At 41.6% G+C, this 27,520-nt stretch overlaps 1 protein-coding gene across 1 annotated transcript; it reads right to left on the bottom strand.

The window, feature by feature from the left end:
- Positions 1–564: 564 nt before the first annotated feature.
- Positions 565–27,520, bottom strand: lrrc3b (leucine rich repeat containing 3B). The gene is made up of 2 exons (XM_041967304.1): positions 27,363–27,520; positions 565–3,071 (listed from the first exon to the last, which is right to left on the bottom strand). Exon 2 carries the CDS (start codon positions 2,923–2,925, stop codon positions 2,143–2,145), a length of 783 nt encoding a protein of 260 aa, XP_041823238.1. The 5' UTR covers positions 2,926–3,071; positions 27,363–27,520; the 3' UTR covers positions 565–2,142.

Consider the following 27,520-nt stretch of genomic DNA (forward strand, 5'->3'; position numbering starts at 1 on the left):
GGATGCTGGTGATCTTGGGGCTCTCAGATAGCACTGCGTTAAAAGCAGACGTGATTCTCTACTGGAAATTACTGCATGGACTCAGGAAGAGAGAAAGAAGCCATATCTCAGGGGTGTCCAAAATCAGTATTCGGGGGCCACTATCCTGCAGATAGTGACCTGAACCAGACTGATGAGTCAACATTCCTGGGCAGAACTTGACAACAAGCTGTTGAGGGAGTCATTTAATTTGAATGAGGTATGTTTGATCAGGGAGATGTCTAAAACTTGCAGGATTGCAGCCCTTGAGGACCAGAACTAAACAGATCCAGAAACAGAACCATCTGTTTAAAGTGATTAGTCATTTAAAATGGTCTAGAATCCTGCATCAGACCAGAATGGGACAACATTCCTCTCCTAAAACTCCAGCAACTGATCTCCTCACTTCACAGATGTTTCCAGACATTTGTTAGAAGAAGAGGGGATGGTACACCATGCTGAACATCACCCTGGAACTACTTTTTCCATCATGCTGAACATCACCCTGGAACTACTTTTTCCATCATGCTGAACATCACCCTGGAACTACTTTTTACAGACGTGTTGCTGCCATCAGATTCACTATCAGCTCATATTTTCCATGAAATGGTAAAATGTGTCAGGTTTGCGTGGTGTGGAAGGTGTGGACCCAAATGCAGGCTTACGAAACAGGAGGCAGACTGGTGCAGGAACATGGTTTTAATAAACTAAACTAGCCTACAAGGATGAAACATGGCATGAACACTACAATACATGACGACTACAAACTATGACAAAGAAGAACATAACATGACAGATCTATCAAACGAAAACCTAGGAATCATGACAAAATGGCTCAGTTTCAACATCTGATTCACTGTTTATCTTCTACTAGTAATACAATATGTTGGTGAGATTGGGAAATCATTGCCTTCTGGTTTTATTTCCATTCTCAGTGTTTTTGGAATTGGGGTTGTAATTGCATAAAAAAATAGTTACAGATATGAGCTTGGGCCCAGATGTGGTTTAGTTTTTCATATCAGTTTCCAAAAAAGTCTCATAATTTACTGCATGTAAGTGAATCATCCCAAAAAAACTTATATTTTTAAAATAGTTATTTTGTGTAAATGCAAAAATGCTACACTGTGATTTTACCAGTAATAATCATTGCAAATAAAACATAATAATTTTTAATTTCTTAGCTTATTTTTTATGATTATTTTTAGCATTATTGTATATATACAGAAAAAAATCCTGAAATGAAAACCACTTCCTCAAACGAAAAGTTGATTTTTCAAAATCTTTAGCAGTATATTCATAATTATAAACTATACTGGAACTTGCTTTGTTGAACTGTGAACACTAATTTCCCCAAGTTTGGTAACTGGGTTTAGTTGTGATCAAGACAGAATATGTAAAGGATGCCAGTGGAGATGCTACACCTTCTGTCAAGTTACAATAAAATAAAAATATTACTAAAAGAAAAGAAAAAAGCAGAGGAAAATAAAGAGTGACATAAATAAATAGCATAATATGACTTTTTGTAGGTTGAAATTCTATTATGTCAAAAATTCCGGACATAACTTTATAAAATATTTACTTTTGTTTTGGCAGAAATCAGCTTCCATAAATTAAAATATGATTTTAGATATTTTTTCCAATGACATATCATCAACTGTATTGTATCACGATTTTCAGATCAAATTGCGTCCTTTAGCAAAACATGGATCTAGATATGCCGAAATTTCTCTTAAATATGAGATTCCAAAACTGGGTCTTTGAGAAAAGGAGCATATGTCTCACAAATTAACGTTTTTCTTTTCACACATTTTAAATTTTCATTTAAAAAAGCCATAATCGTGTCAGCATTTAAACCTGAGATTTAAATTTGTAAAACTCGTCTTTTTTTTTCTTCATCTGTAGAAAAACTGTAGTTTTAGTCTCACTTCTCATCTCACTTCAGATCAGACATGAACTAACCCTGGTAAAGACAAAAGTACGACAAATATTCCCAAAATATAAACATTTGGATGCTCATGTCGGCTAACACTTTTAAATATTAAACGCTATAAATGTGGGTCCTGTTACATAAACATTTTGGTGTTTGTGAGGTTTGCGATGGACACAGTCATGATGACGCTGCCGTCAGACGACAGTGCTGATGTCATCGGCCTCGTCAGGTTTCTTGGGCTTGCTGGGGAGAGACTTGAGGTACTCCAGGTGACGTCGGGCGTCTTCCTGGTTCTGACGAACATAATACACCACGTATGAAATTACCATTGCGAACCAACCAAACATGGTTACCAGCATCGCATAATCTGTGGTCCTCTTCGCAAGGTTACATAGGTCAGTGTCCACCGCCAAGAAAGGTCGTCCTTCCTGATCAAGAAGCTCCGAGCTCCTGCAGAGAACCCGGGCGGCGGCCTCGTGGTTGTGGGCCATCCCGCCTATTGCCTGCTGGAGGGCGCAGTCACAATGCCAGGGATTGTCATCCACAATCACGCGCGCCTTCAGCCGAGCAAAAGCATCCTTGTGAACGCTAGTGATGCGGTTGTGGGAAAGGTCCAGCACCTGTAACGTACCCTCTATCCCGCTGAAAGCCCCTTCCCCTAAAGTCTCCACCGCGTTGTAAGAGAGGTTCAGCTCCCTCAAAAGCCTGAGTCCATGGAAGGCTTGATCCGGGATGGCTCCTATCTGGTTGTGGTCCAGCCTCAGCAGGACGGTGTCCACTGGGAGATTGGGAGGAATTTCCTTGAGGCGGGACTGACTGCAGGTCACATTGAAGCCATGGAGATGGAGGTCTCGTTGGCAGGTGCAGCCCTTTGGACACATGCTGGCCGAGGGGAAGCACAGGGCCATGAGGACAAGGCTCTGAAGGAGCAGGCACATGGGGATGGAGCGCGACAACCACAAGTCCAACAGAGTCATACTGACTGGTTGTCAGCAGCATCCCGCCAGGGGCCACAACACCACCGCTGGTCCCTTACACACATGGCATAGTGACAGCTGGTCCTCACAATCCACCCACTACAGGCAGTGGTGAGTGGACAGATGTTATCATGCTGTGTTGTGGCCTGGAACAAGATAAAAAACAATTTCAGGGGTGATATTTTATCCATTTTTCTGACATCATATTGTTTTTTTATACTGTATTACTGAATCATTAGCAACTGTGTTTGGAGATGTTCATGACCCAGAATAGAAAATGGATGGATGTTTGAAGCGTTACATACATCTGATGTGTGTTTGATACCTATGGAGATAATCAGATGTGCAAATGTTAAAAATAAATCAGCAAATCTGCTGAGCAAACACAGCCTACAAGCAGACCAGTAACACCTGCAACACAATGTTTGTTTTCTAGAGCATAAGGGACAATGTTAATTACATAAAATATAAGCTAACAATTTATCAAGGTAACACTAAGGTCCTTTACAAACAGTACACAGGAGCTGTATATATATATATATATATATATATATATATATATATATATATATATATATATATATAAACTGAAGGCAGAAAGCAGAAGCAAAACACTGAATAAAGAAAATCCAACAACAAATCCACAAAGTTTCGCTAGTAGCTAGCACCACTAAGGTAGTGATGGCAAACCCAATTCTTTTTACAGACTCGAATTTATAGGCTCACTCACAAAAAGAATCAGTTTTTTGAGTAATTGAGTCAGTTTCCCAGAGTATTCAGAAATTCATATATGCACACACCTGCTTCAACCAGTTCTAATTCATACTAATAAAACCACTGATTTGAAACAGGAAAATAATCCATTTAATAGTGAAAAGAGTGAAAGACCAACCATTCTAAGAGGAGAAATATTTATTGTCCCCTCTCCCCTTGTTTCTACCAATGGTGGTCGGGACGGGACGGTTATGGTGCGGATTTGGTTTGTAATCACGATGCACTTCCACAACCAATCCCAATCGTAACCTTACCTGAGAGGCAGAGTATCAGCCAGACAGCGATAGATGCCTTGGCTACGTAACAGCATGATGCCATCGCAGCGCAGCACCTTCCTTAAAATAGAACCAAAACATGACTCAGAAACAAAGATGGAGAATGGCGGTCATCCAGCAGTTTGTGTTCTTTCTTCTTAGGACTAAGAACATTTTCTGAGATTATGACTTTTGGGTTTTCATAAGCCGGATGTACCTATTAACATACGTAAGGGAGCATTAATGGGCCTTTAGCATTAGCATGCTCCATCAACTCCAAAGCTGCTGCTGAACAGCAAAGAATGATGGCCGATGTCCACTGAATTAGTTTGCAGCTTCAGTAAACTACTTTTAATCTGTGTATTCAGCAGTTTTGAGACAATGTCTGCCTCTGCAAAGACTCAGTTAGCTGAATTTCACTCCCTTTGGTCCCCTGTGATTAGCTCCATGCATTAATGTAGGTGGAGGATTGGGACCTTGTTGCTTTGGGGGTTGGATATTAGTGGGGGGTGCCTAGTGGTTGCGGGTTCTTGGTGGTTTCCTGTGGTGGGGATCTGGGCCGCTCCTCAGTGGGGACGACTCTGTGTCTGGCCCTGTCAGGGGCAGTAGAGGGTCTGTGGTTGGAGTCGCCTCGTGGCGGTGGCTCGTGGCCACTGGTGGGGCCTATAGATTGATGGGCGTAGGCCCTGGGCAAGGTGGTCAGGCTATCCTGAGGTGTGCTGGGTGGGGGTTTTGGGCTCTGGTGCCTGGGGGCGGTCCACCTCTCTTGGGGGTAGAGGGGTCAGTTGATGCTGGGGGGTCTGGTCCTGCCTGGGTGTACTGTCACGGGCTGGTTTGGTGCATGCCCTGGCGTCTGGTTGCCGCCTCTGGGCTCTTGGGGCCCTGGGCCCTTCGCTCTGGCCGCTCTGGCGATGTCAGCGGCTGCTGATCTTGGCCCGCCTGTGGCCCATGGTCGTAGGGGGCTCTGGCTGGGGATTTCCTCTGCCACCTTCTAGGTGGGTCCGGGGTGGTCTTCGTGGTGGGGTTATTGGGATTCATATGTGTATGGTTATTATTTAGAAACTCCTGATGATTGTCAGCTTAGTTTACCTGTAAAAGCTGTAGGAAAGTCTCTGTTGTGTTTCTGTACAGGTGTAGCAGCTGGTTGTCTGGGTTAGGGTTACACATAGTTTGGATTGAAGGTTTGTTGCTTCTATCTGTTGCATCTTTGTCTCCACTTTCTTCGTTCCTTTATGCTGTCATCCACCATTTCTCCGGCCAGGTCCAGCAAGATTACATAGATTCCATGATTCAAAGTAAATAAATAAACAAATTAATCATATTATTGAGGAGTCTTATACCCATAAGCCTTCCCTTGCCAAAGCAAATTTGTTTGGCATAACATAGCAACCAGACCATCATTCAGCTGCTACAATGCTGGACAGGAACAGTAAAAAAAACCTAAAACTTTTACTGTAGTAGGCAACAATTTTGCAGCGAACGATATAAAATATTTAAAACAACACAACTGCACTATGGCAAATGTGATTTTGGTGTCCTTTAATGAAGGCTAATTCTGTACCTGTCTGAAACCAGTGTGGGCCAGTGTGTTGACAGGGTGGCACAATTCTAAGTGTGTGACAGGGTGTTATAAAGCAAAATTCAGATGTTATGTGATACCTGGAAAAAAAAAAGTTGTCAAGGTTTCTCAGCCGGGATGCTGTAGAACAGCGAAGAATCCAGGAATGGACATAAAGGTCAGCATACCAACAAAACGAGTCAGAAGCACAGAATCTTTAGGTTAGAAAGTTGTGTAATGTCATATGTTAACATTTTGAAAAGCACTACTTCATGGCTAATGCACTATACATAGGAAACTTGTAAAGGAATGGACTCTGAACAAAACCTTAAACTTTACTGAAGCCAGTCACTTTAGGAAACCCTGGGCAAAGTTGGAAACCCTCATCATCATACTTCTTTGCCTTCTGAATTTGTCCACAAAACCAGCTATCATTCAAAATGTGCATACATGATGGAGGTTCTTATCGCCCTGTCATGTAATATGCCATCTAGATGGAATTTTAACTGGCCCCACACACATCTTAACCACTGTTTAACACACACTCTGATGTGTTATTTTAGAGGCTTCACGGTTGTTTACATTTTCACAGATTTAGGATTGAGATATCCCCATCTCACAGCCAGCTGCAGTGAAACTCAGCATGCTTCAGTGAACAGGCAGATATTTTTCTTCAGGAGTAGCCTGAATAAAGACCAAAACACAATTTCCAAATGGAATTTCCATTCATTTATGTTGGTTTTGACACCATCTTACTTTATTTCATGATTCAAACTGTGTGAAATTTACATGCCTAACATGTGAATTAACTATTAAAGTAATGATGTGACAAATAACAGCAGGGAACTGTAATTTTTGAGCATTTTCTGACAAACAGACCAAACCCACCCTCATCCACTGACATGACAGCAGTGTTTTGCTGGATTACTGACACGCTCTGTTATTATACAAGATAGTACAGTTAAAGAAATGATCTGCTACCCAGGAAATTTGGAATTCAGAAACAAAATTAACCTGCTAACATAAAGGACACAGGAGTATTTGGGCAGTGACGTTTAATAATGAATGTACCTATTTACATATTTAAAGCCAAAAGAGCTGAATCTTTGATGAGTCGGACTTTACTAGTCTATCTACATTCCAACCCTATAATCAGAATGAAATCTGATTAGGATGCCTCCTGGTCACCTTTCCTTGGAGGTTTTCCAGGCATATCCTACTGGGAGGAGACCCCGGGGCAGACCCAGGACTCACTGAAGAGACTATAAAGTCCTTTTGGCCTTGTGATCCCAGGAGAATCTAGAGTGTTGCTGGATGTCTGGGTCTCCTGAACCTGTTGCCTCCATGACCTGAATTCCGATAAGTGAAAATAAATGAATGGATGAATGGATGGATAAAAACCACCTAAATAAGCAGCTGTACACACCGGAGCAATTACAATCTGAAAACATCGTACCAGTCAAGGTAGAGCATTCACGAGAGTACAATACCACTGATGATGATGGCAGATTTCATGTCATACAGTAAGTTTCATAATCCACTAAAATGTATCTTCCTTTTACAAAGTCAAGTACTTTTGATCAGACTCAAGGTAAATCTGTTTACATGTCCTCCCATTCTAACTTTGCTTTCCACTGTGTGCAGTGAGAGGATGATAACGTCTAACACTTGAGTCCATCTGCAGACCTGAGATGAAGGATGCCGTGCAGAGGTTTGCAACATCTGGAATGGCTGAAATAAGGACCAAGGCTGAATTTGGGGCAATACACTTTCGACCTCATATGAAATTGCTGAAAAATGTACAACATGGGACCTTTAATGGATCAGCAGATCACAGTTTTTATCAGCTAATTTCATAATAAGGCTCCTACACGGATATTCATCAACTGCACAGATTTAAGTTACACCTTCGTCGTGCCATCTGAACGCATCCTGCACCTTTTCATTTTGCAGCTTGTTACTGTCACATATAACTGCCTTTTTCCTGCCTCAGTGGTGCCATGTGTGCACATCTTTTGTTATGTTTATTACAAAGAAATGGTATACAATGGTGTATATGGTATATAGAAATGGTATATAATGGTGAGCCAGCAGTTGCACAGCTAAAATGTGAGAAGGTATTTGACCTGCAGCTTCAATCACGCTGGCTGGAAGATTCTAGCTCGCTGTGGCTCAGTAATCTAGACATGAGTGGTGATAATGTTACTGACGCCAAACAGCTCTGCCAAGTTTTAGTGAAACTGCAGAGCCAAGAAAGCCACTGACCATGACGAATGTCTGGATGGACAGATGGTCCTAGGCTGACTGTAAATGCTTTGTAAAAGAACAACAGAGCCAAGCACTTGTGCCACTGCAGCCAGAGTTGTACCGTCATCTTTACAGTGTAGCTTTAATTAGAACAGGCTTACCTTAGTTTGAAAAAAAAAACCTGTGCTTATGTACCCTGATTATGGTAATTAATTTGTATTTAATTGTTTCTTGGAGAATTGTGAGTGATTTTAACAAAACTTTATGAATAAAAGAAGAAAGACTCATCAAACAGCCTGAGATGGAGCTGCCTGTTAGTTAATATTAGCTCAGAAGGTCATGGTGGAGGCAGGTAAATGTGTTTTATTGTCAATAAAGACCAGAACTTCCACAGATTCAGTACAAAATGTTAACCCTGGTCAGAAAAGTGGCTGCAGCTCACAAAATATAAAAGAATCTGCTTCTTTCAAATTGATGGGAAGATGAAAGTGAGAAGAAAAAAAAGAGAAAAATGGCTCATGACCCATAGCACCACCTTATCTGTCAAGCATGATGTTTTTTCCTTCATGGAACAAATGCAGCATTATAAAGCAGCAGACACCTGAGAAATACATTTAGTTTGTGGAAGGACATTTCATCATTCAACAGAACAAAGACAGACAAATAAAATAAAATAAAATAAAATCCTATAAACAGTTTAAGTAGTCTAATATGATGAAGATAGCCTCAACTCACTCAGCCAGTCATTTGTCATCACTTCCAACTTGTAGAAGACGGCAGTGAGGTAAGAATGTACAGCAACGTTCTGGGAGAGCATCAAACGAAAATAACAGAACTTTGTTTTTCCTCACCGGGAAAGTTAGGTACTATTTATGAAAAGGTCAGCTCCTCCTGAAAAGTATTTTTCTACCCTCTTGAGCCAGAGATGGGTAATCATTTTTTTTTAAAATTTCAAGTCAACTGTGAGAAACCGAATACTTTACGCAAGGATTGCCTTAATATGCTATTCTCTTGTTGGCACCAGCATCTGGTTGGAATTTGTTATTACCACCACAAGGTGGGATTAGGTTACCAAACTGCTGACCAAAAACAGAAACACTGTGTACAGGCTCTACAAAGCTGTACACAAAGCTCTACACAAAGCTGTGTACAGGCTCTACAAAGCTGTACACAAAGCTCTACACAAAGCTGTGTACAGGCTCTACAAAGCTGTACATGAAAACATGTACAGACAAAGGTAACAATCAGCTAAAAGTTCTGTGTGGGACTCCTTAAAAAAATAAGCATAAATCAGGTCCAGTTCACCTGCTGCAGGTAAAGCTAGCAGATCATCGGTCACCTGAGCGCGACACATCCAAAAGAAGGTTCATCCACCAATGAGCTGTCACTGAGCCCATTTACATGGACACCAAAAATCTGATTATTATCTGAATTCTAGAGTTATCAGATAATTCAAGAGATCATGTAAACACCATAGTACTGAAAACTGATCTGAGAAATCAGATTACCACACCTACAACTCTCCCTGGGGGTCTGCCTTTGATGAAGTCACCAGTGCAATGTGGGCGGAGGAGGGGGTGCTGTAGTCCTTGATGGGATCAGTGGAGGTGTTGGGGAGAGCAGGGGTGTCTGGGGTGCCAGAGGAGGTGTTGAAGCGAGCATAAACAGAATTAAGGCTCGAGGCGAGGCTGAGATTATTTATAGCTTTAGGGGATTGAGGTCTGTAGTTGGTAATTCGCCTCAGACCCCTCCACACAGAAGCAGGGTCGTTGGCAGAGAAATGCTGCTCAAGTCTTTTTGAATACGTAGGCTTGGCTCTTCTCACTTCCTTGCTAAACCGGTATTTTGCCTCTGTAGCAGTCCCTGTCTTCACTTTTGAAAGCTGCTTCTTTCTGCTTCCTTGTTATTGTAATAACTCATCCTGGTGCAGGTTGGGACAATGTGCTCTTCACAAAAGTGGATGTATAAAGTCACTGGTCCAGGTTATCTGTGGCACCTTTAAACTTTTCCCAGTCCGTTGTCGCCAAACACATGCGCAGCTCCTCTACAGCTTCATGTGTCCATCTCTTAGTTGTGCTCAATACAGGCTTAGTGAGCGTTAGTCTCTGTTTGTAAGCAGGGATGAGGTGGACCATCACGTGGTCTGATAGTCCGAGTGCCGCACTCGGAAGAGCCTGGTATGCGTCGCTGACTGTAGTGTAACAGTGATCCAGCGTGCTGTCCTCTCTGGTGGGGCTATGAATAAACTGTCTGTATTTGGGTAGGTCCTGGCTCAGATACCCCTGGTTAAAGTCACAGAGTACAATAACCAAGGAGTCCAGATGAGTCCGCTCTACGTACAGGATCTGGTCTGCGATTGTGCACTGAGCCTCGTGCACATCCGCGTTCGGCAGGACATAAACAGCGACCAAGATGTATGAAGTGAACTCACGTGGAGAGTAAAACGGCGTACAGTTGATGAGTAGATGTTCCAGAGCAGGGGAACAGTCACATCAGTGCACCAGCCACTGTTGATGTAGAAGCAGACTACACCACCTTCAGTCTTGCCGGAGAGCTCCGGGTCCCGGTCCACACGGATCAGCTGGAAACCCTCCAGAAGTAATGTGCTGTCCGGGGTCCGTTCACAGAGCCATGTCTCCGTGAAACACAAAAAACACGAGGAGGAGAAGTCCCGTTTCTCCTCATCCACAGCACCAGCTCGTCCATCTTGTTGCTGAGTGAGCGCATGTTGGACAGGAAAGTCCCAGGAAGGGGTGTGCGTGATCCGCGTTTGCAAAGATGCACGAGAGCACCAGCTCGTTTTCCTCTCCTGCGGCATCTCACTTTTTTGGCTAAAAAAGAGAACCAGATCTGCAGCAGAAGCTAAAAGAACTGGGAGTAGATCTGTAGGAGTGGTAGTTCTGATATTTAAAGCTGTTCACAGGTGTAAGAACAGGAGAACACACAAAAACAGATGGTCATGTACAGTAAACAGGCCCATTGGCAAATTTGTTACCAGGGTAAGTTAGTTTGATGTATGACATGAAGAACAAATAGTGGATCTTATTTATTTATTATTATGATAGCTAAAGACATGTTTCCATTAGTTTGGTTGATGGTTTCTGAAGTTTGAAGGTTTGTTGAGCCCGAGTTAGAATGATGCTGTAGGTGCTGTTCTGGACAGAGCTTAAAACGGTCTGTTACCGTAACACAGTCCCAGCGTCAGCACAGAGTACTGATCACTGTGGGAGGGCCCCTTTATAAGACTTTATAAGAGGCCAAATTCAAGTTTAATAATTCAATATTTGACCCATGTTGAAGCAGATTAGGTATAGAATACTATATATATATAAAGTTTTCTACTATTGGGGGAGGAAAAGAAAACTTTTGCCGACACTTAAAATAGGATCCAGCAGATATCAGATGTAACAAGACAGATTTAACAGAAAATAAAACACTTAATTTATCAATAACAAAATCAATCTAGTCATTTCAACCAATAATCAGACTTTAAAAATTAATGTTCAGAGTGGAGGAAGTCGGCTCGGTTTAACCCGCAACAGTTAAAATTCCAGGATCAGCCCACACAGGACGTTCCCAAGTGTTGAAACATTCCGAGTCAGAGAAGGCTGGAGGTGTTTGTAGAGTTCCAGAGACAGAGCTGTACAGATCAATCTGTTAAAACCTTCATCAACAAACCTAAACAGAGATATTACGAGAGATCCGCTCTGACCCACATGGATCAGATTTTACAGAAAACAGAAACGCTCAGCACAGCCAGATGTTTTCAGACTCAGGCCGCTCAACAAACGTCCACATCCCAGCCAGAGGAACCGCGGTGGAACACTCAATAAGCTGCTAAGTTTACTTTAGTTCGTCCTAGAGAAAGGGAACTAGAGCTCAACCAAACTGGTCCTGGTTTATTTAGTGCAACTTCAACTCAGTAAAACATCAGGAAACATCTGCAGCAGACAGAAACCAGACATACTGAACATGTAATTACGACTTTCTACACTTAGCAAGGACGAGTCGGACTGAGTTTAATCCAGCTGCAGACGATGCTCCAGAGGAAGAGGAGGAGACGGGACACATGCACCTGTGGTTGCCACGGTTACTATCTTGCTAGGTCTCATCAAACTGCTGGAAGTGGTTGATTCCTGCTATGTGTCACCTCACACATGCTCCTCTCTTCACCTTCTCGTTGGACCTTTCTGGTGTCCGTTGTCCAGAGGTTTCAGTCTGCTACTGCTGCACTGAAGCTGGTTCATGACTTCACGCCACATATCGTGATAACTTCTGTAATGCATTATGTTCTTTAAGTTATCGCAGGAACTGGTAATTACACGCAAACATAGATTAAATATACAAACACACACAACCTGCAAAAAAGCACAAATGGGAATTGATTTTACTTTTGATCATTTAGTAACACTATAAAAATGACATAAATAAAAAAAGTCTGGATGGGAGGGCCTGACTTCTGAATGGGCGGGCCTTGCCCACTGGGGCCCGCCCGTAGCGCCAGCTCTGCCCTAACATGTTCTGCAGACAACAGTCATGACAGAGAGACAAACCGATGAAAACCTCAATTCCGACTTTTTCATGAGATCTGATTTTATCTCTTGTCTCATCACATTATAATTTAAATGTGAGCTCCATCAGGTACCAGTGTGACCAGTCCACAGCCCCAAAGAAACCCCAACGAGCAGAAAATGTGACGTCATGCTGTGTTTACGGAGGTAAATACGGATGCTATATGTTAGCTAGCAATTTGACGGGTGTTGATTCATTCCCAACAAAACTAGGATATTGGTCCATCCCTTGTTTGCATTTGATATGTTTGCTTTCTGCCTCGTCCAGCGCCATGACGTCTGTCATAACGATGTAAAAAAGACAAGTTAGATGTATTGTGACATGATTGCTAAGACTGAGGTCTCTGTAAAATACACTGAATATGTATTTGATCAAGGACCAAACATCAAGGTGGAATAGGTCGGATTTGGAAAAACATCGGACTTGACTGTCATAGAAAAATCAGACATGGGCAGAAAAAGTTGATTTGAGTCACTTTTAGCTGCAGTGTGAACGTAATCTAAGTGGAAAGTGACAGTGTACAACGTTAGCAACATGGCGTTAGCTAATAATCGATAGTATTTTTGCTTGAATGGCCCTTCCCTAAAAAAACGAAGCTGAGACTTTCTAATTAAAAGTAAAATCTCATATAGCATTTAAAACACAGTGAGATGCAAATGTTTAATAATCCAAACACAGTCCATTATGATACAGTATGTATAATCTAGTTTTAGGTTCCTGAGTAGACAGCACTGTGTTTACTGTACTGAGTGGTGTGACAATCCAGTGAAATTGTGGCAAATAGAAATTGTGTGTTTCTATTACACGATGGTTTCTAATTTCTAATAAATTTAGCAAATCGACTTCTACATCCACCTCACATTGATTTAAGACTCAGCTTATCCTCAGTGAGTTATCATCCTGCAGCAAATATTAACACAATAAAGACGTAACAGAGCCATGACCTGTTGTGCTCATATTCAGACACAATACAATGGACTTCCTGTTGCCATCCTAAATGTTTTCAGCTACTTTATCACATTTATTTGCTGTTTGCAGCATAAAAACAGGCATTTTGCTTCTTAATGGAAGCCTCTGCAGACAGCAGGGTGTGTGGACAGAGCAGATGAGGGCTTCGCCCTACTTCAACGTCTTCATACACATCCAGATCTGAAATAAAATTCTGTTGTCATCAGTTATTATTTGCTGGGTCGGCTTTATGACCTCACACAGAACAAGTAACACGCTGCAGATTTATTCAAAAGCCGTTTATACCAAAGATAGCAGAACAACTGATTTATTTCAACACCTCAACAAGAGTCACACTGCTGAGTGGGAGAAATGACAGGAGTCAACTGAGCTGACGTTAGAAATTCTCTGTTGTCAGAATATATTGATGATGTAAACATCAGCTTTCAGGACCATATCTCCAAGATGTTCCACAGATTAAAAGCTCCCTCTTCAGTTTAACTGGTGTCAACGGGTCGGTTCAGCAGAAAGCACCAAGATTCCCAGACTCCAGAACGGAAGCGGAGCCAGAACGGTGTCTGCCTGAAAGCAGTAACAGATCCAGCAAAGTGAGCCGTCATTCATGGCTGGTGTAGGAGCCATGTGTCGGGTTTTTTATTTTCCTATATAATGCATGTGTGCACATGCATGGTGACATCACCAGTGATTGTGGGTGGCACCGTGGGTGGTACTGTGGGGTGTTAGCTTCATTAATGGCTACGCTCAGCTGTGTCGGGTTTGGGCCTGAAGCATGGAGGCAGGGTGAGCTTGGGGAGAAATTTTCTATTAAACGTCATCGTTATTATCATCGTCACTGTTTTCATATAACCAAACACACCTTGAAGCTCATCAATCAAAGTAAGTGCTTGCTTCTTAAAACTGTGACATGGATATAAAATAAAGCATCGTGACATGTGCACTGTTTTAGTGTGACGCGTTTTTTAAATAAATCCTCAAGTCTTAGCCTGTCACAGTGTTTGGGTTAGATTCAAAGTTGATGCGCCACAATAGCTGGAATTTAGCTGCACACTGAACCGCAGTAAGAAATGCTGCTCGGTAGAAGATGAACAACACAGGCAGCGGCATCTTCACGGGAATCATTCTCACACTGTTTCCTGTATGATGAGAAAGCTGGAAAGATCAGCAATGTGGTCGCATTGCATGTCACTGAAGATATGTTCCCTGTCTATATGCTGGAAAAGCCTGGCTTTATTCACGTCATTATTTTTCCTTTTTTTTGTAATATACATATAAAATAACATATCTGGGCCTTTCTGTGTTGTTTACAAATTCTCCCCATGTATGCATACCTCTGTCCAAAGTCATGCGTTAGGTTAATTGGTAAATTCTAACTTCTCCCTTGGAGTGAATGTGAGTGGTTATTTGTCTCTCTGTGTTGGCCTTGTGATGGGAAGGCAACCTGTCCAGGTGTACTCACCTGTTCATTGCTGTGATAGACTCCAGCTTCCCTGTGACCTGAATTGGAATAAGTGGTATTGAAAATGGATAGATGGAGATATACATACTTTATTAAGTTGAATGTTGTTTTTAGTTTAATAAGTTTTTAAGAAAGAAAAAAATCTATTAAAATCGGACGTTGGATTTGACTTAAACAAATTTGACCATATCGCCCTGAGCTGGGTTATTATTAGCTCTGCCAAGGAGAAGGTCATGTATTCAGCAGCGCTGGTTTGTCTGTCTGTCTGTTAGCAACATAACTCAGATGGATTTTGATGAGATGAATAAGAAACAAGTGATTAAATCCGGATCACCGCTTGGATCCAGGAGTTTTTTTAAAAGGTTTCTTTACAACGTGGACTTGGGGATAATTCGAGCATTAGAGCTTCTGACTCAAAAATAATGCCCACAATCAAGGGCAAAAAACAAAAAACAAAAAAGAAAACCTGTATAGGCTTGGTCTCGTCTCTGAGCGCTTCTAGTTCACTTTCCCATGTTCCACCAGCAGCAAACCAGTGGCACTTAAACACCTTCATAGAGCTAATTATGCTCCACACCTGATCTTTTTCAGAAGAGATGTTACGAGGAAAACCATGACTTGTATGGAATTCTGCAGATTAAAGGACAAACAGAAAAATAATCTTTACCATTTAATTTATAATTAGAGGGTACTGACAGATTTCTGGAAAGAACATTGAGAAGACTTGATCTATACTACTTAGAGATGTCTAAAAGTCTTCTGAAAGTCTGTACTGACTCACTTTTTACAGGCATCTGCCATGAACCTGCAGGACCAGACGCAACAATGAAGTCAACAGGCTGAGGATGAGAAAGATGATGTGTTTTCACAGCGAGGACCAGCAGCAGCTCGTTAGATAAACCGCATCAGTCTGTTTTTCCAGCTGCTGCTCGGCTGTAAGACAAGCGGCTGTTGTATGGAAACAGTCTTTGTGCTGAATTCATTAAAGTGCACAGTCTTCAGACACAAGTCCTCATTATTACAGTCTGTGAGAACCACCTCATAAATTAGCTCACGTCATGGATTTGGTTTATCAGGAAGAGTCGCAGCACAATAGAAGAAGATCCACAGGGATGGAACAGAAAGGCAGAACCAACTTGGAATGAAAATCAGTGATAAAGATATTATTACCCTGCTTGGGATTTTATTAATAACTTTTAAGTCACAACTGCATATTTTACAAACAGTATTTTACAGATTATTACAATAACATTCCTGTGCAAATGATTTCAGAAAGACCGAGTTGAAACGTGGTCATAATAGTCGCTCCTATAAAGATAAGTGTTTAACTGTTTTGCATGTACTTATAAAATACAGTAAAAACAAAAGGATGGAGAAGCCCTAACATGGTCCAATAGTTTTTTTTTGTTTTTATTGGTGGTGGTTACAACCCACAGCAGTCTCTGTATTTCTTTTAATCATAAACAACATTGGATCACAGCTCATTGCATCGAGACGGCAGCATTATCAATGGAACACAGATCTTTCATTTTCTGCGCCGCTTATTCCAATTCGTGGTCGTGGGGTGGTCCTATTAATAACAAATATGTCCCATTAATTGTTTCAGTTCAGTTTCAGTTATCTGACCACAGTTTAGTTTTGTCTTAAACCTTTAAAAAGCATTTATATTCTGTCCTTTAGGTTTACAATCCAGCTGCAGTTTATTCCAAGACTCTACTTGATGCTAAATGCACTATTAAGTTGCTAAGAGACCTCTATTTTGACGCAGAAATGATGATGAAGCCACTTCCTGTCACCTTTCCACCAATCACAGAGCTTAAATTGATGGCAATGTCCAATCAGGAGCAGCTAAAGATCAACAAGCAGCGTCGTGTGGGCAGGTGAGGTAGAGCCGCTGTCACGCATAATAAAAAACTATGAATTATCACATGATATAATTTTAACATTTGTCTACTGATCTGTGTTGTAAATGTATTGTCTGAAATATTCCAATCATTTTTAACGTTTTCTTAAGTAAATTCACTTAATTTGCACATTTCCCGATCAAGACGGGGCAGAAACCCGAGATAAGGCAGCAGTGAACCCAGCCGAGCCGAACTGAGCCGAACCGAGCTGAACCGAGCCGAGCCAAACCGAGCTGAGAAGAGCCAAACCGAGACAAGCTGAACCGAGCCGAGCCGAACAAAACCGAGCCGAGCTGAGCTTAGCTGAGCCAAACCGAGCCGAACAAAACCGAGCTGAGCCGAGCCAAATCAAACCGAGCTGAACCAAGCCGAGCCGAACAAAACCGAGCTGAAGGTACGACCACAAATGGATGTCAGTTTATTTTTTAAGAACAGATGAGGCTAAGTAAAAATCTGAAAACAAAAAATTTGACCTTAAGGTAATTTGACTTTTCTGAGTAACCTGTATTAATTAAATCATTAGAATTTCAAAACAACTATGAATTTAACTGAGGACCAAACTGAATTTGTGTTCACATCTCTATATTTTTATTTATTTTGAATGAATGGTTTAGAACACGAGAAGGGTTCACTTAAAATGTGCTCTATTCATCGTCTCTTGCTGCTGTTAAAGAAATGTTGTTTCTAGGATAAATATGTGTGTTTGTGTTGATGTGTGAGTGAAAGACAGGAATGCTGATGAGACATGAAACATTACCAGTGGTAAATATGCTGCCAGCTGAATAGATATTGAGTTCTTACATTATGACTGTAAAGGAGTGGGTGCCTCCTGTCAACAGGTGATCAGAAAGTTCTATGTGTGTGTGAAAAGAAGAAAAATAATGCTCCTCTATGGCTGGAATAAAGCCAAGAAGACGTTTCTGATGCACGGTGGCGCCACAAAGCAGCTGAGCTGGAGATGGTTTAGTGAGGATAGCAGGTAAATAGTAGCAGGAATAACTGGAAATTCAATTTACATCCTTTTAGCCTCATAATTGACAACTGAGGCTTGAACAAAATAATGTCTGTATGTTGACTGTGCTTCAAAGGGTTAAGTTTACATTAAAGCAACAACAAATATGCAGACTAAAAATAGCAAAAAAATGTCAGAGTTTTAATGGTTAAGCCATGGTGACTTTCCTGTGAAGATCGTCTTCATTTAGAGTTTGGCTTCAGCAGGACACTCAGGCCTCCAAAGCTTTGCAGCTTTCATGTCACTTCACAAATTTGGACAAGTTTCTGTAAATCCTTAACATGAATTCCTGCCTTGCCAGCAGGCCTGCTTAGCCAAGCAGAACCCCAACAGGCCAAAAGAATCATTCTTTGAAAGCCAAAAAACCAAGCCAAAATCAGTCACCGTTGGGAACCTTTGTGCACCATGATCAAAGACGGAGCATTCTAGTTCCTCTTCGTTCTTGTGCTGCATCATGTGTGTGACAAAGCAGAGGACAGAGGGTCTGAGACACGTGAGTGTACACAATGTTAAAATGAATGAAATAAAACTATCTGCGCTGGAGTTACAGTCCAAATTCTTCCATCTAGGAGTAGAAGTCATTAGTGTAGCGATGCAACTCACTAACGACATCAGTTATTTATCCAGAAGGTTGCAGAAGTTGGCATACCACACGAACGAGGCGTGGTGAGTGCGTGACTCATTTTGTAGAGTGAAGGCTTCCCTGATTGGTCTGTAAGTTCCCACATCCAGCCAATCAGCAGCTAAAGGTTATTTTTGGAACAGGAAATGATGCAGCATGTGTGATATGTGTCACTCGTCACTAATGTTACCTGTGATAGTGAATAAGTCTGTCCATGATTTTAGTCAGCTAGTCCTTATTCCTGCAGGAACCTGGGTGCACACATCAACATCCAACAGGAAACACATACAGAAATTCTTCTGTTTAGGGTCAAGCTAACAGCAGGCAGCGCCTCAAACTTCTTCCATCAGCTCTTCATGGGGGATCCCCCATCCACTCCCAGACCAGCTGGAAAATATAACCCAGAGCCTCGCCCAGCTGGAGGCGCCCTATATAGTTCCTATAACGTGGAGGACCAATGAATTCTGCTCAGGGATCCCTTCTCCATGTTTTTCTCCTCAGTGAAGCTGTTTTATTTTAGCACTGATCCACTGCTGACCAAGACCGCCTCTGATGTCATGACCATCTATGGAAGAATTGTTGATATATTTCAGCCTGGATCAAAGTGATGGACTGACTGATGCTGTCATCCCACGACTACAGTTACTAAAAATGAAAATGGCTGTCAAATGGGATTTGGAGCCGTTAGCTTGAAGCGTCTTTCAGCTGACATGAGCATGCTACTGTGAGACAACTCATTTTTGTGTGTTTAACCAACAGCTGCGTTACTAAATAAGCTCCCAAAAGGCTCCCAGCTTAATGATGACCTATCATTTATGTAGTTTAATAAGCATTTTAATTCTGTCACATTGTGGAAATCATTATAAGATCAAACCAACCGACATCAGACTTAATATTTCCAAACTTTAATCTGACTGAAATCATAATTTTATGAAGTCAGACTAACACACAGTCAAATTTTTCCTGCATATAAACACTCATCATTCACTTCACCAGGTCCACCATCTAGTACCAGGTTGACCCCCTTTTTTCTCCAGAACTGCTTTAATCCTGGTGTGATAGATGAAGCAGGTGGTGGAAACCTTCCTCAGAGGTTTTCTCCATATTGACATGACAGCATCACACAGTTGCTGCAGGTTTGTCGGCTGCATCCATGATGAGAATCTCCCGTTCCACCACATCCCAAAGCTGCTCTACTGGACTGAGATCTGGTGGCTGTGGAGGCCGTTGGAGTCCAGTGAACTCATCGTCATGTTCTAGAAAGCAGGTGGAGATGATCTGAGCTTTGTGACATGGTGCATTATCCTGCTGGAAGTAGCATCAGAAGATGCTCCACTGTGGTCATAAAGGGATGGACATGGTCAGCAACAATACTCAGGTAGGCTGTGCTGGTTAAACCAGGCCACGTTGGTACTAAGGGGCCCAAAGTGGACCAAGAAAACCTCCAACCACCATCACACCAGCAGCAGCCGGAAGCGTTGATCCAAGGCAGGATGGATCCATGTTTTCATGATGTTTCCAGCAGATTCTGAGTCTAGCATCTGAATGTGGAGCTGAAATGGAGACTCATCAGACCAGCAACGTTTCTCCATCTTCTATTGTCCAGTGTTGGTGAGTGTGTGTGAATTGTAGCCTCAGTTTCCTGTTCTTAGCTGACAGGAGGAACCCGGTGTGTCTTCTGCTGCTGTAGACCATCTGCTTCCAGGCTGGACGTGTTGTGTGTTCAGAGATGATGTTCTGCATATCTTGGTTGGAACCAGAGCTCATTGGACTTCCTGTTGTCTTTGTATCATCTCCAACCAGTCTGTCCATTCTCCTCTGACCTCTGACATCAACCAGACATCCTGGTCCAGACACCTGCTGCTCGCTGGATATTTTCTCTTCTTCAGAACATTCTCTGGAAACACTGGAGATGGTTCTGGGTGAAAATCCCAGAAAATACTCAGACCAGCAACCATGCCACGTTTAAAGTCACTTAAATCCTTTCTTCCTCTCTCTGATGCTCAGTTTGAACTTCAGCAGGTCGTCTTCGCCAGTGGGTCCAACCTGAGGTCCGGGGCCCCGAAGGGGTCCCCAAAAGTATACAGGCTTTGACCAATTTAGAGCCATTGTGATTAAAAGTTAAGGCCATGTCCACACAGAGACGAGTGAAAGTGCTCAAGTTTTTTTAAATCATCTGGACATTTTGTTCATATGGAACTGGAGTTATGGGCGCCGGAAAACCCAAACTTTTTAAACCAGATCCCAAAGTGAATAAATGGAGATCATCAAAACCTGCTATACAATATTTTAACACTTGTATCCTTTGTCAAAGAAAATGAAAAAAATCATTTAAAAGACTACAACTTTTCATCCATGTACTGGGGTTTCGTGAGGTCAGAGAGCAGGTGGAGCTGTGGAGCTCTTCATCTCCATCCTGGCAACCTTGATTTGTGCCACAACATTTAATTAATAAAACATGTATGACAAAAACCAGAGCAGGTGATTTGTCCCCATTTAAAAAAACAAAAATAACAGTCAGGCTATATGTTGTTAATTTATCTTTGGCTTCATCAAAGGACAGGATTCAGCCAGAATACAGTATTTATACTGAGAATCTCACAAATGAAAGCATAAAACCAAGCATGGTTTCAGCACAGGGTGGGGAGCGGGTCCATGACTTTGACGTCTATGGATGAAGGAGGTCCTCAAGGAAAACAGGTTGGGAAACACTGGTCTTGACCATGTCTACATGACTAAATGCACTGAGTTGCTGCAATGTGATTTGCTGGTTGAATATTTGTGTTAACAAGCAGTTGAACAGGTGGAGCTGATAAAGTGAACGGTGTATATTCCCACATTACAAACAATTATTCCATCAACTCCGAGCTCCGTCATAAAGGAAAGAAGACATCAGCGTTGCAAGAAATATTTCCATCTGTTTGAGTAATCTTTGTTAAACCGCAGCTCACCTGTAAACATTCTTTTTCAATATGCCAACTATTTGATTTTAAAGTACAAGACGGTGGAAGGTTGAGTCCAGCTGACTGCATCTGACTTTCCTCCAGTTCAGCTCAGCCCTGCGAGGACCCGAACCTGAACAGGAAGGAGGTGGTCGTACAACCTTCAAGCTGTGCTGAGTTTCTGAGGAGTGCAGTATAACAATGCTAGTCTGTGCTCAACCATCTGTTCTTTTTTCTTTTCCTTCCTGTGAGACATGTCACCTTTTAAACTCCAGTCTTCTTCCATCTCATCTCCACGCTGCACTGCCTCAAACTTCAGCTGGATCTTATCTGAAATCCTCCATCCGAGGCTGACTGGAATACCAGAGATGTTATTAGATGTCTGATGCATTCAAATCAGCCAAGACCCAAGGAAATTGGTGCTGATGCTGATAATTCATATTTCCCTATTCTAGAGGGAGGATCTCAGGGAAAGCCAGGGAAAATTCCTACATAAAACACACATGATCACAAGTGAAAGCCATTTAACTTTCCATGTAAAACTTGTTTAAATTGCAATGTAAAGCCCGCATAATCACATGTGAAAGCCAAGCAATTGCATGTGGAACCTATTAAAATTACCATGTAAAGCCTAAATAACATGTGACACCCATATTAAATAAAAACTAACAAAAAACAAACAAAATAAAAGAGGTAAAATTCATAAAATCCCTTGTAAAACTTGTGATTACATGACTGCATATAATTACATGTGAAACTCATGTAAACTCTAAAATAAAAACCTATATGATCACATGTAAAAATCATGTAAACTCATATATAATCACACGTAACATATGCAGTGTGGCCATACAAAACCTCACAGGTTCCAAAACCACATTTCTTAAGACATCTTTGTTTTATCATAGTTCTTACATATCCAGTACCAGTCAAAAGTTTGGACACCCCTACCCTTTTCCATTTTAATGTTTAAGGGTGTCCAAACTTTTGACTGTTACTATAATTAAACCCTTATCTCAAGAAAATAATCCTCTGGTACAGCTGGCTCATTCTCTCAAGTTCATGAACCTTTTTATCCCCTGGGGGCAATTAGTTTTAAAGCCAGTAGAACAACATGTATAATAATAATAATAAAAAAAAACCCACGCACATGTTTCACAACAAATCATATAAAAACCTAACGGCTGCCGGCATGAATGAATCTTTTAGTCTGTGAGTCCTACACCTTGGCAGCAGGTCTGAACCGGTCTGGTCTCATTCGCTCAAGATAAAGATTTTTTTCTTCTTTAGGTTTATTTATTTTACGGGACTTGTTATTTACGAAGAAGAAGTGTGGTTATGACAAACAGTAGCACCAGTTTCCAGGGTTGGATGCTGAAGGGATCATATTCGGACAAGAAGATGAAACTGGAGGTGATGGATGAAGCCTGATGTCAGTATGAGCTCTAATATCTATTTAACTGTAATTGTTCTAAGGATAACGGGCACACTGACCTGGAGGTACAAATATTTTGGAGCTAGCACCTTTCAGCCAAAGAGGAATTTCTACATCAGCTTTAGGTTTGACATCCAATGGCTACATATCTTCTGTAGATGGTCAATGATGCAAAGCACAAGTGTCACAAGTGTTGACGTGTAAAGAAAAAGAGACATTTCAATGTAAAAAAAAAAAAAATTAAACACTATTCCTCCAGCAAAGCACCAGAAAACAGATCAAATGAGCAAATAAGACCTGAATATTTACTGACTAAATCAAAGCAAATGGAATAAAACAGCAGGAATGATGTCAGGCTGCCTCAAATGTCACTTCCCCACTAATTTCATCTCATTGAAAATCCTTTCAAACTTCAGCTTTAAATCATAATTTGTAGAAAAACATGGAGTGAAAATATGAAGATGCTTAAAATAAAATGTGAATGCAGTGTGGACTCGAACGCCGCCTTCATCCGTGTTTCTGCCTCTGGGCTCCACCTCTGAATGAGAGGAATTTCAGGAACATCCGGCTGTTACCGCCAGCTTTAAAATTGCTCGCAATCACATTGTTTGTGCTTTTCCTGACAAGGGAGGAGCTTGCAATCAACATCACTTCAGCCCTCTGTGGAGAAGCACTTACTGTCCCTCTGCATGCTGCTGTTTACTTTTCACTAGCAGCACGGCATGGATTACAGAGCAGAGCAGGCTGGTCTCACACACTGCAGCCTCCACAGCCGCCCCGTGAAGGTCAGCAGTGCAGATGGTCAGTGTGTTATCGACGGAAAGATTTAATATTAAAGAAAGGTAGAAATATCAAACATGTTGCATAATTAGTTTTAATAGATTGGAAGGAATCTTGCTGATCTAACAGTTGTCATTTGTAGCGGACATAAAGTAGATCATTTATAACTGAACTCATCTGTTTTTCTTACATAAACAGTTATATTTCTTTATGTAGCATGCTGGTCTCACTATTTTAGTTTTAAAGTCTGGTTGGTCAGGCTCACAACCCTCATCAACACTGAGCAACTAAAGCTAAAAAGCTCCAAGCTGCAGTGGTTGACGACTGGGAACGGAAGGCAGATTTCTACAGAGGTGCATTACCTAGATGATTTTTTTATAATAAATATATAAAAAAATCTAAGCTGATTAGGTGGGAAAACAGGACAGAAAACAGTCAGCTGTTAGCTAATCTACCATATTTGTCATACTAACATCATACAATGATAATGCCACTCTATACTGTTATGGCTTGAATAAACCATTTAATGGACTTTTTTCTTTTCACTTACTTGGATTTTATTGGAAGATAATTGGATTATAAAGATTAGAACTGGGCTGTACCGAACCTGTTAATGTTCTCTTTAAAGTGCCTTCAGATGCCATTTGTTGCAAATTAGCCCTAAAAAAAATCAGACTAAATTGAACCTTTTTTGCTTTACTTTTGCTTTACTTCTTTTAAATAACTGCTCCTTGTGGTGACTGTCTTCCTTTCTTTATTCTATATAACAGCTACTACTGTTAACTCTGGGTCAAAGGCTGGGTGAAGCTCAGCAGCATGTAGACGTGGTGAAGACTTGCAGACGTTCAAACTGAGCATCAGAATGAGGACGAAAGGGGATTTAAGTGACTTTGAATGTAGCGTATTGTTGGTCTGAGTATCTACTGGGATTTTCACACACAACTATCTCTGTTTACATGGTTTGAAGAAGAGAGAATATCCAGTGAGCAGCAGCTGTCTGGACAAACAAGCTCCTGTTTCTCTGAAACCGCTTAACTCGCCGGAAATTCAGGAAATGTTCTGTGTGATCTGTGTGAGGTGAGGTCTAGCATCAATACGTGCAGGACACTGACTGGAACACACCGGCTATATATCACCTTACAATGAATACATAGGCTACACATAAAACTTTATTTGTTGACATATCTGATGTACATAAAATGACTGATGTATATACCTGGGTTGCTACAGTGATACTTTGATATACCACTTTCAGCACAGATTCATTTCATCTGTATTTAAAATACCTGAAATAGAGATTTTGAGAGAACGTATGCATCATAATGTTTACAGATCCATCGGTGTGTAGCCATGAGTGATATGTCACATGACTGCTGTACATTAAATAACCAGCAGATGTCAGTAATCACAAATGAGCTGTTAAACGGGGCTTCAAGCTAGAAACTTTTGGCAACTGACCAGAAAAACTCAACATATTCCAGGGCTTCATCACACAATCAATAACAACACGTCCAGCCTGGAAGCAGATGGGCTGCAGCAGCAGAAGACACACTGGGTTCCTCCTGTCAGCTGAGAACAGGAAACTGAGGCTACAATTCACACACACTCACCAACACTGGACAATAGAAGATGGAGAAACGTTGAAAGAAACAGCCACCAGATCTCAGTCCAGTAGAGCAGCTTGGAGCTTTGGGATCAACGCTTCAGGCTGCTGCTGGTGTAATGGTGGGGGGAGATTTTCTTGGTCCACTTTGGGCCCCTTAGTACCAACGTGTCCTGGTTTAAGCAGCACAGCCTACCTGAGTATTGTTGCTGACCATGTCCATCCCTTTATGACCACAGTGGAGCATCTTCTGATGCTACTTCCAGCAGGATAATGCACCATGTCACAAAGCTCAGATCATCTCCACCTGCTTTCTAGAACATGACGATGAGTTCACTGGACTCCAACGGCCTCCACAGCCACCAGATCTCAGTCCAGTAGAGCAGCTTTGGGATGTGGTGGAACGGGAGATTCTCATCATGGATGCAGCCGACAAACCTGCAGCAACTGTGTGATGCTGTCATGTTAATATGGAGAAAACCTCTGAGGAAGGTTTCCATCACCTGCTTCCATCAAACCAAGAATTTAGGCAGTTCTGAAGGAAAAAGAAGTCCAACCCGGAACGAGAAGGTGGACCTGATGACGTGAACGACAAGTGTTTATATGCAGGAGTAATTTTACTCTGTGTTAGTCTGACTTCATAAAATTATGATTTCAGTCAGATTAATGCTTGGAAATATTAAATCTTGTGTCCGGTCGTCTGATCTTATAATTTGATTTTCATGACATCATGTAATCATTCAGTGCTTCATTAACAGATTGTTCTGCTTCCCCCAAGTGGCCAAACTTAAACAGAAAAATACCTCCTGCTTTAATGTGAAGCTTTAAAAGCAGAATCAGTGAATTCCCTCTAACAGAATTAACTTAAAGATCAAACTACATATCAAATTTCCTTCCAAAATGACCAATATAACAGAATATGAGGGGGAAATAGTGATGCCGCTGTAGTAAATAAATTAGATCAATTGTCAATTCTTTGGTTCAGAAAGGCAGCAGAGCTGAAATGTGACATAAGCTTTGCTAAATTTTAAAATACCTCCACAGATGTTTCTGTCCTTGTATCAGAATGTGAGGAGTAAAAAGCCACAACCCACGAAAAGGACTAATTTGTGACAATACTTTAATCTGACTTTAATCATTTTCATGTAAGAATAGACATGAAGAATAGAAAGCAAGTAAACACACCAGAGCAACGATCCGGACCACCCTCTCATTAAATGGGAACAGACTGTTATGGGGGTTTACCTCATCGGTCTGGAGGGTCGCCGCCTTAAGATTGTGATTTCCTGACTGGATTAGCCTGGTGCGAGTTAAAACAACAGCCTTTGACTGGGATGCACCTGCAGTGTGCAGGGACATACACCAAGAAGCATCCACCTGTGGAAAACTGCGGCTATAAACAGTTTAACTGCCGCATGTTGACTGTTTGCGCTGACAGCTTCCCACCATAACAACCAGGCTTCAGACGAGGCTTTGCAAACAGCAGCCAGACCAGACAAACAGCAGCAGATGACAAAATAATTAGCCATCATCCCCGCCAGTTCAACCAACAGCGTAATGTTTGAACCGTGACCAGGATGAGTTACAAAGACCTGCACACAACCCCTCATTTCATAATTTAGCAAAATATCTTCCTCACCTTAACTCACCAGCACACTTAAACTTATTTTCTATTTAAAAACAGGACTATTGGTCTATAATAACAATAATATATTTCGTCAAAAGAAAAACACGCCAATCTCGCGCTGTTTAGATAATATTTAAACTTTTATTAATGAAAAGCGATCGTCGCAGCCGCCCTCAAAGGTGCGTTTTGCTGGGGAAGATCGCAAGAAACTGCGGATGAAGCAGCTGGTGAAGTTAAAATGGCGCAAAAGGGAAGGTTTTCTTGCGACTTAACTGTGCGCCGAATTAATCCAATACTTCTTTGCTCTAAGGTGATGTAGTGATATGAATTTCAGGAACAGTTATCATTTAGTAAAACCCAAACAAAGGTGAAATTCAGTGTTTTTAAAATGGCGTCTGGCAGTGAAAACATCACGCATCAGCCCACCTGAGCTGCCGACACCAAATCAAAGCGTTGAGAAGTCCGGCTGTAAAATGAGACAAAATGCAAAATGATAACCACGCAGCATACAAGTAGGCTGTGTTTTCTGAGAAGGGTCCAACATCAGGATTTAATTTAAATGCAGAGTATTTAAAAAAGCATTTTCCCCCCATGCAAGCGTTGGTGAAGCGACCGTGGCAGACAGACGAACATCGCAGGGTACAGCAGACAGACAGGAGCAACAGGCGACACCGATGCTCACCTGCCGACAGTCCGCTATGCTCGCTGTGAAAATGTCCTCATCATGTGAAGCTGGTCCAGAGAGGCTGAGAGGGGCAGACAGCTCCCCGTATCCGCCCTCTCACGTACTGGTCGCAGAGTGAATTCGCATCTTTTACCTCTCTGTATAAAACACCGCAC

Source organism: Melanotaenia boesemani, chromosome 17, assembly GCF_017639745.1.
Source record: "Melanotaenia boesemani isolate fMelBoe1 chromosome 17, fMelBoe1.pri, whole genome shotgun sequence".
NCBI lineage: Eukaryota > Metazoa > Chordata > Actinopteri > Atheriniformes > Melanotaeniidae > Melanotaenia > Melanotaenia boesemani.

Coding starts and splice junctions, on each gene's coding strand:
- lrrc3b (XM_041967304.1), bottom strand. CDS start 2,925: ATGACTCTGTTGGACTTGTGGTTGTCGCGCTCCATCCCCATGTGCCTG.